This window comes from Gavia stellata, chromosome 6 (genome assembly GCF_030936135.1).
Source record: "Gavia stellata isolate bGavSte3 chromosome 6, bGavSte3.hap2, whole genome shotgun sequence".
Taxonomy (NCBI): domain Eukaryota; kingdom Metazoa; phylum Chordata; class Aves; order Gaviiformes; family Gaviidae; genus Gavia; species Gavia stellata.
The window spans coordinates 55592799-55609815 of record NC_082599.1 but is presented as its reverse complement, the minus strand read 5'-3'; the positions used below and the strand labels follow the sequence as shown (position 1 = coordinate 55609815).

The 17017-nt window shown below is 38.9% G+C and overlaps 1 protein-coding gene across 1 annotated transcript in view; it reads right to left on the bottom strand.

Moving 5' to 3' along the window:
• The window catches only part of LRRFIP2 (LRR binding FLII interacting protein 2), a 57038-nt gene extending 40039 nt beyond the window's left edge, over positions 1–16999 (bottom strand). The window contains exons 1-2 of the mRNA XM_059819061.1: positions 16790–16999; positions 7094–7198 (exon numbers count right to left, since the gene is read on the bottom strand). Of these exons, the coding sequence (XP_059675044.1) occupies positions 7094–7183 (90 nt within the window). The 5' untranslated portion in view covers positions 7184–7198; positions 16790–16999. The remainder of the gene's footprint in view (positions 1–7093; positions 7199–16789) is intronic.
• Positions 17000–17017: the final 18 nt, after the last annotated feature.

Genomic DNA, 17017 nt, shown 5'->3' with positions numbered 1-17017 from the left:
CTTATTATTAATCTGAGTAACTTGATTCCTCTAAAATGTACACAATTTCAATAAGATGAAGAAGTTGGCAAGTTAACTCAAAGTGCGGTTCTCGGGCTTCCTTCACCAAACCTTAGAGCAAGAGACAAATCACATTACCATTTGAAAGGCCATCACACCGAGAAATTCTTTATTTTCAGCAGAATTGTTAGAGAGCAGAACTCATGTTATTAATAGAGCACTCATACAAATCATGGTAATTACATAATTGAAATTCAAAATTAACATTAATAAAGAAATAACCATAATTCAAAAGGACGTAGTTTTATTCCTGGGTGCTGCTGTCTCCCTCTGTTGTGTTACTAAAGGAAATCCATAAATGTCGTGAAACAAATTTCCACCAACAAATTCTTCACAAATTAAGTTCTTCAGCTATGTTGAAATAAAGTCTTTAAACATCTCCTAGGGGAAACACAATGCCACAACAGCTTTGGATAGAGAACTGAGTTGAACAGATGAAGCTTTTTGGACTGTAGAAGCAGCACAAAAAAGTCTAGACTACTTTTTATTTTTTGGAAAAAAAACAGCCAAAGGACAGGCAGTCACGTTATAATGCTTTTCTAATTCAATCAGTATTTGAATTGAAGAGCATTCCAAATACATCACTATTCCTTGCTCACAGGAGCTTGGGAGTCAGTACAGGTTGCTTTCTACAGCTTGCATTAAATAAATTCCAGTCTTAGAAAACTACAGACTGGCCACTACAGTCTTTATTTCAGTTTCCTCAGTCATTATTTTCTATAGTCTTTAGACCAGACACATAAATAAAATATATTATTTATGATAAAGATATATTACAGTATCATCTAACTGAAGTACAGCTTGTTAAAAAGTGATATAACATACCAAATTCCTATTTTCCTGAAGTAAAAAATTAAACTGTGGATTGTTCAAGATCTAGCAAATCTGACACTTTAAAGTTTCTAAAGGGGACTTCCAACTGCTAAAAAGAAATGTGATAGCTGAATTTTCTTGAACACTTCAACTGCAAATAAGAGATGAGTTATCCAAACCCATTAGAGCCATACCAGTACACTTACACTGGTGGCTAAAATGGAAAGAAATTGCTTGGTTATGTATTCTGGAGGACAAATAGGAGCCATTAGGTATAAATGCAACAATTGCGCATGGAATTTATTCAGAGAAGTGATCAAGAAAGGAAATAGAGGACTACAGAGATCTTTGTAACAAGAGAACAGGTAGAAAGAAACACAAGGAAGAGGCCCTCAGGACTTTGTCTAGATAGGAAAAAAAGAACAATTAATAACTGTATCTGTACTTTTTTATATGAACACACTCATACTACTCCTTATCTTTTACCTTTGACCCTAAGTATAAATATGTGGTTTTAAACCAAGTGTCATATCTGTGTATCTTTGGGTATTAGCTCTGCTCTGAGTAACAAAACAAAGCCATCTGTTCACTGCTGAGTTCTGGAATTCTTCATTTCAAAATTGGTACCAAAAAAAGTAATGTTTCCTTGCACCTGCATAAACAGCATTTCATTCTAGAGGAGTATGATTATTCTGGCTGGCTGTTTTCAAGCAGTTAAGCTACTACCTTGAAGCAGTACTGACTTTGATTAGGTTATTTTATTGCATATGTTTAGTAAACACATGGGTAGCAAGAGAATGTTCTCCTTACATTACAGGTGACATGGTCAGTTTCCTCATTTTCACCTAAAACCCAATTACTAACTAGTTACAGACATTTAAAAAACCATCTCTGCTTATACTCCAATTTTTCCTTTTTTTTTTAAATACATATTCTGCCACAATCTTTTGAAAACCTTTCAAACCATTTTATCTCAACTTCCAAGGATAACATTTAGTTCTTCAGTTAAATCCAAGATATTTTTGGCAAGAAAGGACAAAGGGAAAAAGACCAGATTTTTATTTGAATGACTTTGTAAAGATTGAGTCTGGAGTTTCTCCTTTCTAATGTCTTTTTTCTTAAGTCTCTTCACAGCAATGATCAAGTTCTTTACCAAGATAAAAAGCATACTAGTACATAGAATTGATATGGTAGAAGCTTCCCTCCATGTTGAGCAAGGAGAAGCATAACATCTGTCTCCATAGTGTAGACAGGCATCTTTCTCTTTCCCCTTGCTTGCAAGAAGGAATTCACTAGAAAGCAAGGCAGGAGGCCCTGGCACAGAAGGTTCTACTTCTTCCACCAGACGGCAGCAGTGAGGGCACCGGCTACCCTGGCCGAGGGACCTGGCCGCGGCTCTGCCGCAGGCCATTTGACAGAGCACTGGGATGTTCCAGTCAGGTCAGGATGAGCATTTGAAAACGTTCATCGGGTTTCTTAACACACTACTACACACTGCAATAAAGTTTATTTCACAATTTCTTAATAAGAAATCTTAATAAGTGAACATCTCTTTTCTGTCACTCATTTCTTCTGTATTCTCATTTCCACACTTTTTACCCTCCTCATCTCCTTACTGTCTCAAGGACCCAAGGCAACACCATCACTCATGTGCCAAATGTATTTCTCATGCCTCCTCAGAAATATCTTCCTTCCACTTATTTCTGATGTGCATACTCCTTCTCTGGTTGCCTACAAAGCAAAGACTAAACACAACAAAATCTGAAGGTTTACACGACTTAAGGTTTAGGATTCTTTACTTCTGGTGTCCCTTATTCTTTTTCCATTTATTATAAAGATCCATATACAGATTAGAAAATATCTAGAATACCTTATCTCCTATAAAATATCCTTAACCACTATTAAAAACAGCAGCAATTTTGAATTAATACTGAGGTAGAAATAGCCGATTTAAAAATATTAAGTGATCTCTTATTAAAACAAATCCAAAAATCATCTAGCATCTACAAAGACAATCTCTGTTTGAGAGTGGGGTTCTTTGTGGTTTTGTTTGTTTTCTTAAGAAAAGCTGAAGCTGTATGCAGAGAGAAACATGTACTGAACTTTGAATACATTTAGTATGACAAAGACTATGTTGTTAATTGTTTTTAAATTCGTGATACAGCCTTCAAACATTTTAAAATATTGAACCCTTGGCTTTTAAGTAACATGACATTCTTACCAAAGTAAGAACAACTGCGTTCTACCCAAAGTTTGAGCAACTACAGACTGAATTTTAAATCCAAATGAATCTTTATTCTCTCCCATTAGAAAACACCTCTTAAGAGTTTCCAGGCTCCTGCTATACAATGAAAACAGTCACGAGAACAGTTCCTGAAAAAATACAGACAAGATGCTACAAGGAGAAAATTAAGTAAATAGTGATGCAATCACTGTCCAGGAGCTCTAGTTCTCTGTCACCTAGAGTTATTCAGCCTTGAAGAATGGAAGGTTGCTGAAGCAAGCACTGAAAGAAAGGATATGAAAGGTAAATCCTGATTGCCCCTTCAAACTGTTGCTTATTGGGTTGAAGCTGGTGAGATGACAAGAGTCAGACTCTTCTCACTTTCTGGCATGATGTTCATTGTATCCGAGCTTGAACTGAAGTCAATGTAAGAATGCAGAAGTGACTGAAACGTCTGCTCTTGCATGTAAGGCTGGTCTTGGAGAAAGAGGTCTCAAGTAATCATAAGAGATGCCTGGTGACAACAGGTTACTGCTGAATATTTAAAATGAACACAATAGCTTGTCTGTAAATTACAAAGACAAGTGAAGCAGTGATGCAGATGTTAGCTGAAGATACTCTGTCTGCAAAAGAGCTTTATAAGCAGAGAATCTCCACAACAAAACCACAGGGAAAACAGATCTTGAGATCTTATCAGCTGTATCCAGTGTAGATCGTGAATATAACCTCAAGAATATGAACCTCTTTTTTTTTTTAGTTATTTGTTAAACAAAGGATTCCCACATAAGAACCTAATCCGGACAGGAGCCTAAGGTCACTCTAGACAATCCCTATCTGTTACTTGGAAAGGCAGAACTTTCCATGAGACAGAAGGAACTGTATTCCACATCAGCTGGCTTATATTCTTTGTCAATCTGAGAAAGCTAACACCTTCAGAATCCGTTACAACAGCTAGAGAAGGAACCAGAAGGTCATATAAAGGAACTCTTCATATTTTCAGGAGATAGGCATTTCTAATTTTTTTTTTTTTAATAAGAGATCAGCTGACTTCAAATCAACCTTGCTATAATCAGAAGACACTTGCCAATACTCCATTTTACTGTAGCTGGGTGCATTTACACTCCGAGTTCCTTTTCTCCTTACAGGGAACACCTGGACAATATAACCTACCACCCGTTTCTACAGCTTTTGGAACAAACATGATAAACTAGTAATCCTCCCTGTTGTACCAAGGTAAGACTTCCAAACTGATCAACTGCAACCAATCTTACTTAAACTAAATAATATAGAGAATGCACTGCTTCCAGAAAAGGATGCATAGATCCCTATCTCTGGATACGTACATCACCTTTACTCTTCCTCAGTTTCAATAAGCACAGGGAGTTCAATGCCAGTAAGGATAACACACAAGAGAATACAAAGTAGGTCCCAAAGAAAGAGGTCTTGTAACTCAGAAGTTCTTGGAATAAGGCAGTAATTCACTCTAATGTTGATGTTTTAGCATACTTCTGCCTTGTTTAGTGCAGAGGCATTGCAGAAGAGCTGGTCTCAATGCAAACTCCCACAGTGAGGAAAAGATGTGAAAGAACTCTCTACATAACAGTGCTAGTGCTGTAGGAAGTGAAGGGGAGGAGACACAACCAACAGAGGGAAAGTTTTCTGATGCAGAAGAACGATGGAAAAAAATGAAAGAAATCTCACAAGGAGGTAGTTTGATGAAGCCCCTCAGTTCCTGTGATAGTGCCCTTGTCTTCCATTAAGTATTTTCATATAAGACAACACATCAGATTCAAACAGTGCAGAAGAATGACTATATAGAAATTAATTTAATTGGACCAATACCGAAGAATTATTTACACAAAATTTCCTAGAAAGCAGATGTTTGTTGGTACCAAAAGGAAGGTATCACATTTTTGACACATCCCATAGAACAAGGTAATCTCAATTTTGTCAAAATGGTAAGAAAGAATAAGATTAGTGCTGTCTGAAATCTGAATTTTTGGAGGAAAAAACCTGAAACTTCATACACTGCACTAGAAGTCTTTGTTAGTATTACAAACTCTGATAAGACCTAGTGCCATTTTGTGACTGCTCTGAATCCCAGAGCACTTCCATGCAGTTTTGCAGTGCAAATCATCCTGAGTGCCAGCCTTTTGTTTCAGCATATTCTGTTTACCATCTCTTGATACCTAGAACACATTTTAGGAACATTTTCCTCACAAGACATCTGACTTCTGGATTACAGGACTCAATTCAACTGTTGAAAGTAACATCTGCTAAAAAGGTAATTTCAGAAGAGGAAGTTGAAGAACAAAACACCCTTTGACAATAAAAAGATAAGCAAGCCATGTGGCTGAGATAATGGCCTCAGAACAGTAAAGTACATCTACACTATATATTCGGGCACCGAGAATTGGCATGCCCTATATCAGCATGGTAACTGAAAACTTTCCCCTAGCCTCAAATGATACGGCATATGTACGGCACAGTAAAATCAGTTGTTATTTAAAGACAAAACTTAGTTTTATTAACTGGCCTCTGCTGTTATATCCTAAGAAATGCATTCTGTTCCTTAAAGTAAAAGTTTCCTTTAGATTAAGTTGGCTAATACTATGGCTAATACCAGTTCAATGACAACAGCTGTTGCCTGACATAGGACCTAAGGAACAGCTTGTCCTACACAGACCTCTAGCTGTGGGACCTCATATTAGTTTAATTTAGCAGTAAGGGGGGAAAAACCCCTTAATTTTTGTTTATTTTATGCTCATGCTCAGATTTTAATTGAGGGGGTTAGCAATGTAAGAGAACGAAGCCCCATAGTAATTTTAAGCAAGATAATACTTATGACACCTTGCTATTGAGACCTTTTTTCCTAGGCTAAGCTGCAAGCTGATGTTACTGTACTAGAACCACGCAGAGAACACTCTAAAGAAATTTAAAGCCAGATTCCTTCTCCTTTGTTAACTGTTTTCCCCAAAAATGGGAGATGGAACTTGATGAGTGAGGCCGTACGTGACCCAAAGGCTCACACAGAACATATCTGGTAGGGCAAGAACTTTCATTAGATCTGGTGTGAACATAGCTTTCCAGCATGTTACCAACTAAATGAAAATTATTTTTTTGCTGACAGAGCATTTCCTGTGCCTACAGTCTATGATGGCTACATTTGAAAATGCATACAGAACCTGTGTTTTCAAGGACCTATCACCTACTTTTTTTGTCTTACATACACATATATGTTTATATACTATACAGACACATATATAGACAACAGTTTACATTATAAGGCCAATTAGAATCTGCATTTTGCACTCATTTATGTCAACTAGGATGAGCAGCTTTGTAGATAGCGTAGCTCAAAGTTTCTGTATTCACTTGTATACGAACAGTACTAAAGCTGTTGTTTCCAAGTCACAGCGTTTCCTCCCAGAAAGACTCAAATCCAAATAGACGCCTGTAAGACTAAATTCCAGCTGCCTCCTTCCTATATCCGGTGGGACAAAATTCCCCTTTGTATACAAAATTCCCCTTTGTATCAACTTCTTGTTAATTGCATTTTTAGCTGGTTACCTCCAGATCTCTTTTTTCAGGTGGTGACTCTGTTAAATCCTGGTGTAATGTACATATTAGGCTTATTTTGACACAAATATGACTTTTCACATTTGAAATAGAATATATTACAAATACCCTTTTAATAATGACTAGCGCTCATTCAACTCTAATACAGTATACTTACCATCTTAAGAATACTACACACTGCAATAGGATAAATGTGTGATCCTGTGAAGTTACATTAATCATACAATTGATGTATCACTGTGACAACACTTCAGTAAACGTGATTTTTTGATCAAAAATACTCTTAGTTTGTATCAATCATCATATTTTTGGCTAATTACACTTTTTAATGCACAGCTTAAAAATTTAACTTTTTCTGGATAATGAGATTGCTTTCACCCCTATTTCTGAATTTAAGACAATTTGAAATTAACAAACCTCTCTGGCAATGTTACTCAGAGCTTCATCTTCTGCAGAAAACCTGTCTTTCACTGGAGTTCTCTTCCGTCCTGATCCAGGAGTTCCCATTTTTATTCTCTGGTTCTGTATTTGCAAAAACAGACAGGAAAAAGCTCAGTTTTCAGATCTGGAATTAAAAAGAAATAATCCACACCCCAAAGTGCAGTAAATTTTCCAATTCTTCAGCTATATAATACTCAAGAAATGTGCATGCTATTGGCACAAAGTTATCCAGCAGTTGTATTTCTGGGAAAACTTTATCACAAAATCTCGTGGCAGCTTCATAGAACACCACTGCATCCTAAAAGGTGCACACACAGCATTTTTCTACTGAACAAAACCCATCAGTTTACCTACAGCCTCAAAGTTATGCACAACTGTCAACCACTCCTAGCCCAATGACGATACTTATGTACGCTGTCACTTTTCACAACTCCTGAAAATAAGCATTCGTTTAATTGCATGGACTTGAAGAAAACCTATAGGCAACAAGGGGTTCAAGAATTAAACTTACACAATCATTAGAGCTCTCTCCAAAGCAGAAAAGACAGATTCAGCAGACAAACTTTTCAAAGCATCCAAACACATAGATGGGGCTTATTTACATTTTAATGCAGCTGTTCCCATTCAGCTGCAACTGAATGAGAACTGCAGTCTTCTAGTAAAGGAGAAGTTTTACTATAGTAAAAGTAAAGTCACTTCTAGACAAACAAACATTCTTTTGCCTAACGAGATCCCTTATTTGGGAAATGAGGAGAGAAACATACTAGCATCGTATACTCAGAATAACACATGAAGTACCCTCTTAGTCTTCCAGAAACCTCTGTTATCAATTGCAAGAATACCCTAAAGAAACGCTACTTCCAGACATCCAGGTCCTTCCAAGTGCCTTATCAGAATTTACTAGTTGTCCAGCTATTTGATATAAACGAGATAAGTGTCCTACACAGGGCTTGGGAAAACACCTTATTTAGAACAAAATTTTCTTCATGCAAACAGAAGGGAACTACTATTGGCTATCCTTTTGAAACTGACCTGGTGGAAGAACTACCTTTCATACTGGGTCTAACCAGCAAACACCCAAGGATTCCTTACAGTTTAATCGTGGGGGTGGGGAGAATGTGACAGGGGTATTTTTGTGCAAGCACAGTTTTTACTTTATTTTTATACAGCAATCACAAAGCCAAAATATATTGGGGTACTTTCTGGTACTCAAAAATATCAAGTAGCATCACAGCTCTTCTTTTATTTTAGCTTCTACACTTCTTCCCTCCCCCTGCCCCCAACTTTATGCTGCTAGTCCTCTCTTCCTAGCAGGCAGGCAGTCTTTTATTCTGCTTCAAATTCTGCAGGTATTTTACTATTCTTTGTGTGCTTAGACAAGGGAAGTAGAATATTTGCCAATGAGAGAAACAACAAAGACTTGAAACTAGATGTTCCCCCTTCTTAAAAGCTCCTGCATAGGGCAGATACAACAATTATACAATAATCTTATTCATTTCCAGTTGCTATTCTGAGACCAAAACTAAACATACTCAATACTGCAGGTGCACAACAACTCCATTGTGTAAAAACCTTAAAGGAGAGCTTGCAGTGTTTGCAGATGAGTAGTAGAGGAATAAAACCACAGTATCTGAAGGGGCCAGAGAAGATGCAGTTCTATCGTCCAGTAATGAACACACTGCTGAGGAGGAAGAGTGGACGTAAGTACACTCCTGGATTCCATCCTTTCCTCTCCAGGCTGCTCATTAATTTTGCAGTGCAGAGTGTTTGGATAAAATACAGGCTTTTGGACCAACACACAGGACTCACCTGCCAGGGAGTGTTTTTACCATCTGCCTGTGGCTCATGGTTCAGTTTGTTACTCCCCCACAACATCATTTTTTGTTGCTGTTTGTTTTGGCTCTAATTCTGGTGTTAGGTAGCAGCACACTTTTAGGAAGAAATACAAGATTCCAGCCTCACTATTATGAGAGGTTGGGATGGGTATTGGAAGTAGGACAGCAGAGCTCAAACTCAGGGTGAAGGGAGACTCTGAGATAAGGCCTGGGGCAAGTACTGTCACTGTTATACCATCTGGTAAGAGTATGTCTTTTTAGTCTTAAAAAGAAGCAAGCAAACATGTTTTATACACAGATTAATTTAGACATATACACACAGAAAGCAGCTCGGAAATCTCCGTGGCAAAGGTTTGAGCTCAGATCTGCAGGCTGCTGCCCACATTAGGAAGAAATGTCTCCAAAAATCTGTATCTTTTTTCAGTAATTCATATTGGCTGATTTCAAATACAAAAAGCAGATAGGGCCCAAAGTAGAAGTTGCATCAACACATAAAATACTGCCCTACTACAGAAGATTTTCACAAGGTTATATGTTAGCCAGAAAAAAGAAAAATCAAGAAATTCTGCTATTACAATAGATCAGTTCATGTAAGCAACAGAACTCAAACCTATCTACTAAAAAAGGTCACTAAGCATGAAATGAAATTCTTTTAATTTGTACATTAAGGGTTGTATTTCTTAACTAAATATTGACCACATAATTAAAACCTGCAGAATAAGTGCACATACCATAGACCTGAACTGCATTGTGGACATCCTTTAAACAACATACCGCTTCTAACAGACAACTAACTTTGGTTTGTTAATTCAGTGAGATTCTCTTAGCTGGCAGATTGATTTGGGGAATTGAATGCAATAGGTTATGCAGCTATTTTTAATATAGCTATGTTAGACTGACAATAAGTACTCATGTATATACATAGAGTAGTGAATTTAAAAAAATTAGATGCTGATGCTTTAAATGAACGAAAAGCACTTCATCTTAGTCTTGCTGTAGCATAATTATGCCAAAGTCACTGTGGAGGAAGGCAAGCGTGGCATCCCTGCGGGCCATCTGCCACACTTCTCACCTAGGATGAGCACACAACTCCTGACTAAGCCCAAACCCAAAAAAGGAAGCAGGGACATATTAGCTGGAAGATATGCAGAGATGTTGCCTTTGCATACAAGGAGGAGTTAGGAAAGCCAAAGCTCAGCTGAACTCAAAACTAGCAAAGGCTGATAAGGAGAAAGAGAAAGGCTACTGTAAGAACATCGGGAACAAAAGAAAGACTAAGAAAACTGTAGGGTCATTGCTTAGTGATACAGGGGACATAGTGAGGGGTGCTTGCAAGGCCCACCCTTGGCAAAATGGTCTGCATAATAACAAATGCGAAGATAGGAATTTTTGTGTGTGTGAATCAAATATGCAAAATTGTCTGACAGGATATTTGCCCAAAACTGTTCATGTTGAAGAACAAGAGGATCATCAGTTAGATTAAATGGTAACTAGGAAATTAGAAAGAAATGTTTGAAATGAAGGAGTCCTCTTGAAAAGAGGTATAAAAAATATGAAAGTCTGTACCAGTGGGAGAGACCTTGGACAGGAAACAGCATGAGACAAAACCTGGTTTGACGCTGCCAGAAGTCACCCCCCTGACTGGATCATGGTATCTGTCCAGGCTAGACAGCACAGCATCCCTCCTGGAGGACGCAAGGTCTTGTACTCCAGCTAGCAGGTGGTCAGTACAGGGTGCAGCAAGGAAGGAGAGCCCACACCTTTGGTGCATGAATGCGAGCTTGTGAGGTGCACTCTCACTGGCACGTGTGTTAGGGCATTGCAGGAAACAACACAGGCGCACGCAAATCTAGAGCGCCCACATGTCCAACAGGAATCATGTGCAAATACAGGACCCTGGAGTTGAAGAACAGAGGGTAGTTAAACGTTGGCCTAGAGAGGCTGTGAAATGTCAAGACCTGAAGTTACTCAAAACTTGACTGGACGAGGGTCTGAAAAACCTGCTCTAATTGACCACACTTTGGGCAAGGGGTGACCTCCAGAGGTTCCTTCCAAAATAAAAGATTATATGATTCTATAGTTATTATTGCTGCCAGCTTTGAAACTAAACCTCAATATAAGCTTTCTTTAATAAGATGTTTTACTATTCTTTCAAGGGTTTTGTCACAATTTCTTCCATTCCATGTAACTTGTAATTGAGCTGATGTATGTCAGTATTTCATGTCTTGTTATACAACTCAGTACTAAAGAGATCTAGTCCTATTGCTAATAGACTAATTAGTCTAATACTAAATGTGTCACAATGTTACTTCCCAGAAAAATGCAAGGTGCCAAATATTTCACATGCATGCAGAAATACTTCTCAGGTGCTTCACTTCCATAACTTGGTAATTATGGGAAAGTTATTTTGCTGCATGTTATAAAGAATTTAATATATGCTATAACATTAGAATTTTCACAGAAAATAACTAAAGAGAACCCCAAAATAAAACACAACCACACAAAAAAGTTTGTTACATTGGCCTTCCTAAACTATGAAAGATAATAAAAGGCAAGTACATTATAATCTGCTGCATTTACAGTTCAGAATTCCTGAGTCACATCTATTACACATTTATTTCTTACTGTAGGCTGGGTTACACATTGTATTACACAACTGATGAAATGACATCCTGTTGTATTTCATTCTAAAAAAAAAAAGTAGTATCTGAAGTCCCCAGACAAACCAGGCGGCCTGTGAGGAAATCCCTCAAGTTCACTCTCTCATTTGTCTTCACTTCAGGCCTATGTAAATTTTATCTCTTCCCCAAGTTTTTGCTGTTTACTCTTCTTCCTATACCTTCTGACTAAAGGTTCTCTTTGTTTCTTTTTCACTTCCTAGAAAAAAAACGTGTGACCCGTCTTACATAAAAACAGAAGCTACACTACAATTTAAGGCCCTAACACTCACCACCTTCAATGGCACCACCTGTTCTGATGCCTGGGTCTACGCCAGTGTATTTGGCATCACATACATGCAAGGCATTCAGATACTAGTGTGAACAGGCTATAAATAAACAGACTGACACTCTTCTTTTCTCTTTCGAGTAAGACCACAAGATAATTAAAGTTCACCTGTGTAGAAACAATCTCTATATATTTGATCCAACAACAGAAAAGAGCAGACGTGCTTTAGAAACACTGGCTGTTAGAACCAGCCTGTTTCCTAATTAATACTGGAATATATGGCAGCATCCCCTGAGTTTTAAGTCCAAAGCCACAAACACAGCAGTTTATATCTTTAAAGAAGTAAATTTTTTTAATCCTTAGGAGTTGCACCTTTTGTCCATAATATCCAGGCAAAGTTTCTTGCCCTTCCAGTTGTCTGCTTGCAAAGTTAGTGTTTTTATTTGATACAGACCTTTAAACATCTGAATTGAATGGACCATAAAGAAGGTTCTACAGAATACTGTAATAGCACTAACTGTCCCTGCTGCTGGAAATTGGTTATCTTTGACATGTGATAAGACAGATAAGCACTACTGGGAAGTTGTTCATTATAAAATATCATCTGAACATAATTTCACAATATTAGAGTACATAAATACCTAGGTTTGTTACAGAATTTTACCTGTCTCTTAAGAAACAGGGCACAGCACTAAGCATTTTCTCAACAAACCCCAAAGATCTTATAGAATACATAGTAATAGCCTGTGTGATCAATTTCAGTTATAAGCCGATTCAATTTAAATTAGTGGCTAAATTATTTGATTCCATAAGAACAAAAAGGCAATGAAGCCAGTGGGAGAGAATAACATTAACACAGAGGAAGGCTGGAATTTCTTGAAATCAAACACTCTAAAAACCTAAAAAAAAAAAAGAATCTGAATGAAGGTTACTTGTACGAATAGTATTAGAAACACATTAATAAATAAGGAGGATGAATGTAAGAAGCAGGAGAAAAAACCCATTCCTCACCAGCAAAACAACCACAGGTTGCTGATAATGTACAAACAGTAGTGACTCATTTTGATTTGATAGTTCCACAGATGTTAAATATACTAAATACACTTGTGAAATACACTAAAAAGAGCAAAAGCTTTTTCAAATACCTAACTAAAAAGAAAGATCTAAGAAGCAGGAGTGCTATGGAATGATGATGGAGTTGAAATTAAAGAATCTAAATATACTTCATAAGTTAACCAAACACTTGTTCTTTACTTCAACAAATGAATACTGCTGATAAGTGAAGGTATGGAAGCTACCATACCCACGATTAAAGCAAAATTCTAAAAGTTAACGTGCTCAGAAGAACAGTGGAAAACCCAAGCCAGCAATTTTAAAGAACTCTCTCATGAAACTGCAGCTCTAGCAACACTAAGCTACAAACAAGCCAGAGGTATTATTACTGCAAAACAGCAGAAGTAGCATTCATATTTGAGAAGGAGCAGAAAGAATCACATTGCAAGTAGATCTTACTTGCTTAACCTTCAGTGCCTTGTCAAAGCAAACTAAAGGAGACACAGAAATAAATGGACATAGAATAAAAATACATGACTTGAGTTAAAATTATGCAAGACTAACACATAAGAGTCTTCCCCTGAAGAATGCCCCTATACAATGGTACGCTCTTGGGAATTAGCATGTCTGTCCGTGGGCCCAAAAGCACCTGAGAAAGAAAAGGAGCTACATGATCATAGGGTGACCATGACCCAACAAAGGAGTGTGTGGGGAGTGAGAGAAGGAAATAAATAGGGGTTTAATGCAATAGTTATAAGGACTTAGAATTTTCATTCAGAACAACCTTGTTCAGAAAAAGATTAACTGAAATTAGAGCTATTGCAAAAAAAGAGATGCTAATATGTGTAAAAGAGCCTAACATTAAAGGGAAAAAGCAAAGACTGAGAAAAGCATATAATTACTGTCTGCCAAAAGATTACAGTGCTTACCACTATGACGGAGGCAAAGTTATTACAGTTTAAAAAAAAACAACTGTTCATCTCTAATCATGGCACACTTCAGAAACTGCTGGCACAAAGTTTCTGTTCTGAGCAGACAAGCTCGTGTCAGCTTCTTCAGGAAAAAAGTTACTCTTTGGATAGTTGACAGTCAATCCAATACAAGCTGACAACTGCACAATCTACCCCTTTAATGCAGCATATTTGCAGTTTATTTGCCATTTTAAAACCTGAGAACACAACTTCTTATAACTTCACGGTGTTTAGTAACAGAAAATGACAATTCCTTAGAGGGGGTTGAAATTCCTTAGTTTGTTGGTGTTATGAAGCTATAGATGAACAGGAAGTCACCAGTTAAGACAATCAAAAAGCCATTACGCAGTCTGCAAAAGTGTTGCCTGATGGAGCCATAAAACATAACTGTGCTTGGTTAGTGATGATACATTTAAAGCAATGCAAGACAGTAACTGTACCAACGTATCCTACAGCCCTATAGAACTACCAGGCACCTCCAGACCCACTGAGCTATCTTTGGTGACCTTCCTCAGTCTTTGCAAATTACCAAAATTCCAAGACAACATCATGCAGTGATGCAACTTCAAGCAGTGGCACTTGTCTTATGAAGGAGAAGTTCTCTAACAGTCAGTTGCTAACTGACAATCGGAGATCTTAGTTGGAGACACCATTACTCCACAAAATAAAACATTACATACAGGGTATACATCAGTGACAAGAAGCATCTACAAAGCTCTTATAATGGTCATTCACCAGAGGATCTCTCAGGGGCATATGTAGGTTTCAGAGAAGCAGTGTAACACAGTTGGACTTTTCTAGAATCAGTGCTACCATAAATGCTGAAGATCCAGGAACAAACTAAGAAATGAAATGTGATTTTAAAATATGAGGAAATGACAGTACTATAATGAGCACCATGAAAAATGATGGGAATGCATAATAAAAAACAGTCACAAGAATCTTCCATAAGTGTTTATTCTAAAGTGGAACAACCATAATTTTTACACTGTCAGCTTTTTCAAAATGAGTATCCTTTCTGCCATTTTGCAAAAGAATGATTCATTACTCATTAAAAAAACAAAACAAAACACTGCTACTATATTGAGGCTCCATTTTTTTTAATGAAACAAACAGACAGCCCCATGGTAACAACCCACATTCAGTAACAAGCTGCAACTATTTAAGATATTTTTCCATTACCAATTTAATACACTCCTACACTCTTTTCTACTACTGCTACAATTACAGTACAACAAAGAAAAGCTACTGAAGCAAGCAGGACAAGTTCTACCAATCTAGGGGTTTTGGGTACACGCATATGACAACTTATGCACTACATGAAAGTCTAGACCTTAACATGTTCTACAGATCCCCACTACTTGGAGTCCAGTTTAAACAGCACTTCCTAGAAGTTCACATGTGTTAAAGTACTATGCCATCTTCTAAGACAAGGAGAGTCATCAACAAAAAGAAAAAAATATGCTCCTTTGGAGTCAGTTCACAAGAAGTACTGATGTTTAGGGCAACAAGCTTAAATCTGACACATTTCACACAACTGTCTTCTATTCACAAGTTCTCAGCTACAGCCAGAAATTCAGTTCAGGTAAGACTGACTTCACACTCCAAGGTAAACATCTCCAAACCCAAGTAACATAAAACAATGGAAAAAGCACACCATGCACGTCAAATTATTTTTGTACTGCTAGAGCACCTTTCATCTGTCCTTACATCATCACTAAGCAATTACATTAACTAAGGAAGCAGATGTATATTAAGAAGATAAATGTATTGGGGCCCAGAAACAGTTAATTACGTCACGTTACAGTCAAGGCACAATGAATGTTTAAAGAACTCACCGGGCAAGAGTTGATTTAGTCTTACAGGAAATTTGTAACAAACCCCCCCCCCCACATTTCCAAAGGTGTTCGACGCTAACATTGACACTTTAAAGGGATAAAACTGATCCTAGACCTTCCTCATTTCAAGCCAAAAAAAAAGTCTGTGTCTCTAAAATGATGGAGTCACCAAACAGATCACACAAACTCAATGCAGTACCGCTTCATCTACAAAACGTTTTTATTATCAGTGAAATACGTAACACCGCCCTTCAAAGTATCATGCTAGGATTCAAACTGGAAATCACTTAGAATACACGGAACAGATCACAGCCCAGAGCTGGTTTTGGGCTCCTTCCAAACTCATGGATGTGCCCATCTCTCTTATCATCAAGAACAGCCTCTTTGCAATTATAGCAGCAGAGCATACTAAGAATAAATAAATAAACGTGCTCTGAAATTAAAAAAGCCTGCCTGAACACTACCATAACTCTCTACGGAGGGGCACGCCCTAGCGCTCTGGGGAACAGCGAAGCGGTGGTAACGTGCTTCGAGGAAGCGCAAGAGAGAAAGGCACTGACATACACACAGCTGTGATTTCAGGACATCTCCCTTTCTCTCTCTCTCTCTCTCCTCTTCCTCCCCCTCATTCCGCCCTTTCCACTCAGTACCGAGGCGTGAACGGCACCTCCCCGCAGGCCTGCGGAACCGGGGGCGAGGGGTCGAGGCCGGCGTGCGGGAGCAGCCCGCCGGAAGGGCTCGGGCGGTCCCGGCTTCCCCTCGCCCGCCCGCGCCAGGTCTGACAGCGGCCACAAAGAAGGGGGCCGCACACCACCGCCCCAGGCTGCCGCCGTTATTGTTTCCCTTTCTGTTCACCCACCTGACGAGGGAGTCCCGGCTGAGCCGCCGTGCCCTCCCCGCTTCTCTAAACCCGAAGAACCGGGTTCCCACCCTGCTTCCCCGCCCCGTCCGGGTTTGTATGCCTACGACACCCTCCTCCCGCCACCCCGGCCCTCACCCTCTTCTTGCCCGGGCCCCAGGGAGCCTTACCTGCGGGCCAGCCTGCCGCAGCACCGGAACGCCTTGAGAGGGAAGGGGGGTTTGTTTCACTCTCCCCTCCCCCCCTTCCACGGGTGCGAGGGGCCCGTGGGTCCCGGAATCGCCTCAGGCTCCTTCCTTCCCTCACTCCCCACGCCCAGAGCCCATGGAACAGAGGCAGAAGCCGCCCCAGGGCGAGCGCGGCTGCCCGCCGGGTACGGACGGTCCGGGGGCCGCGGC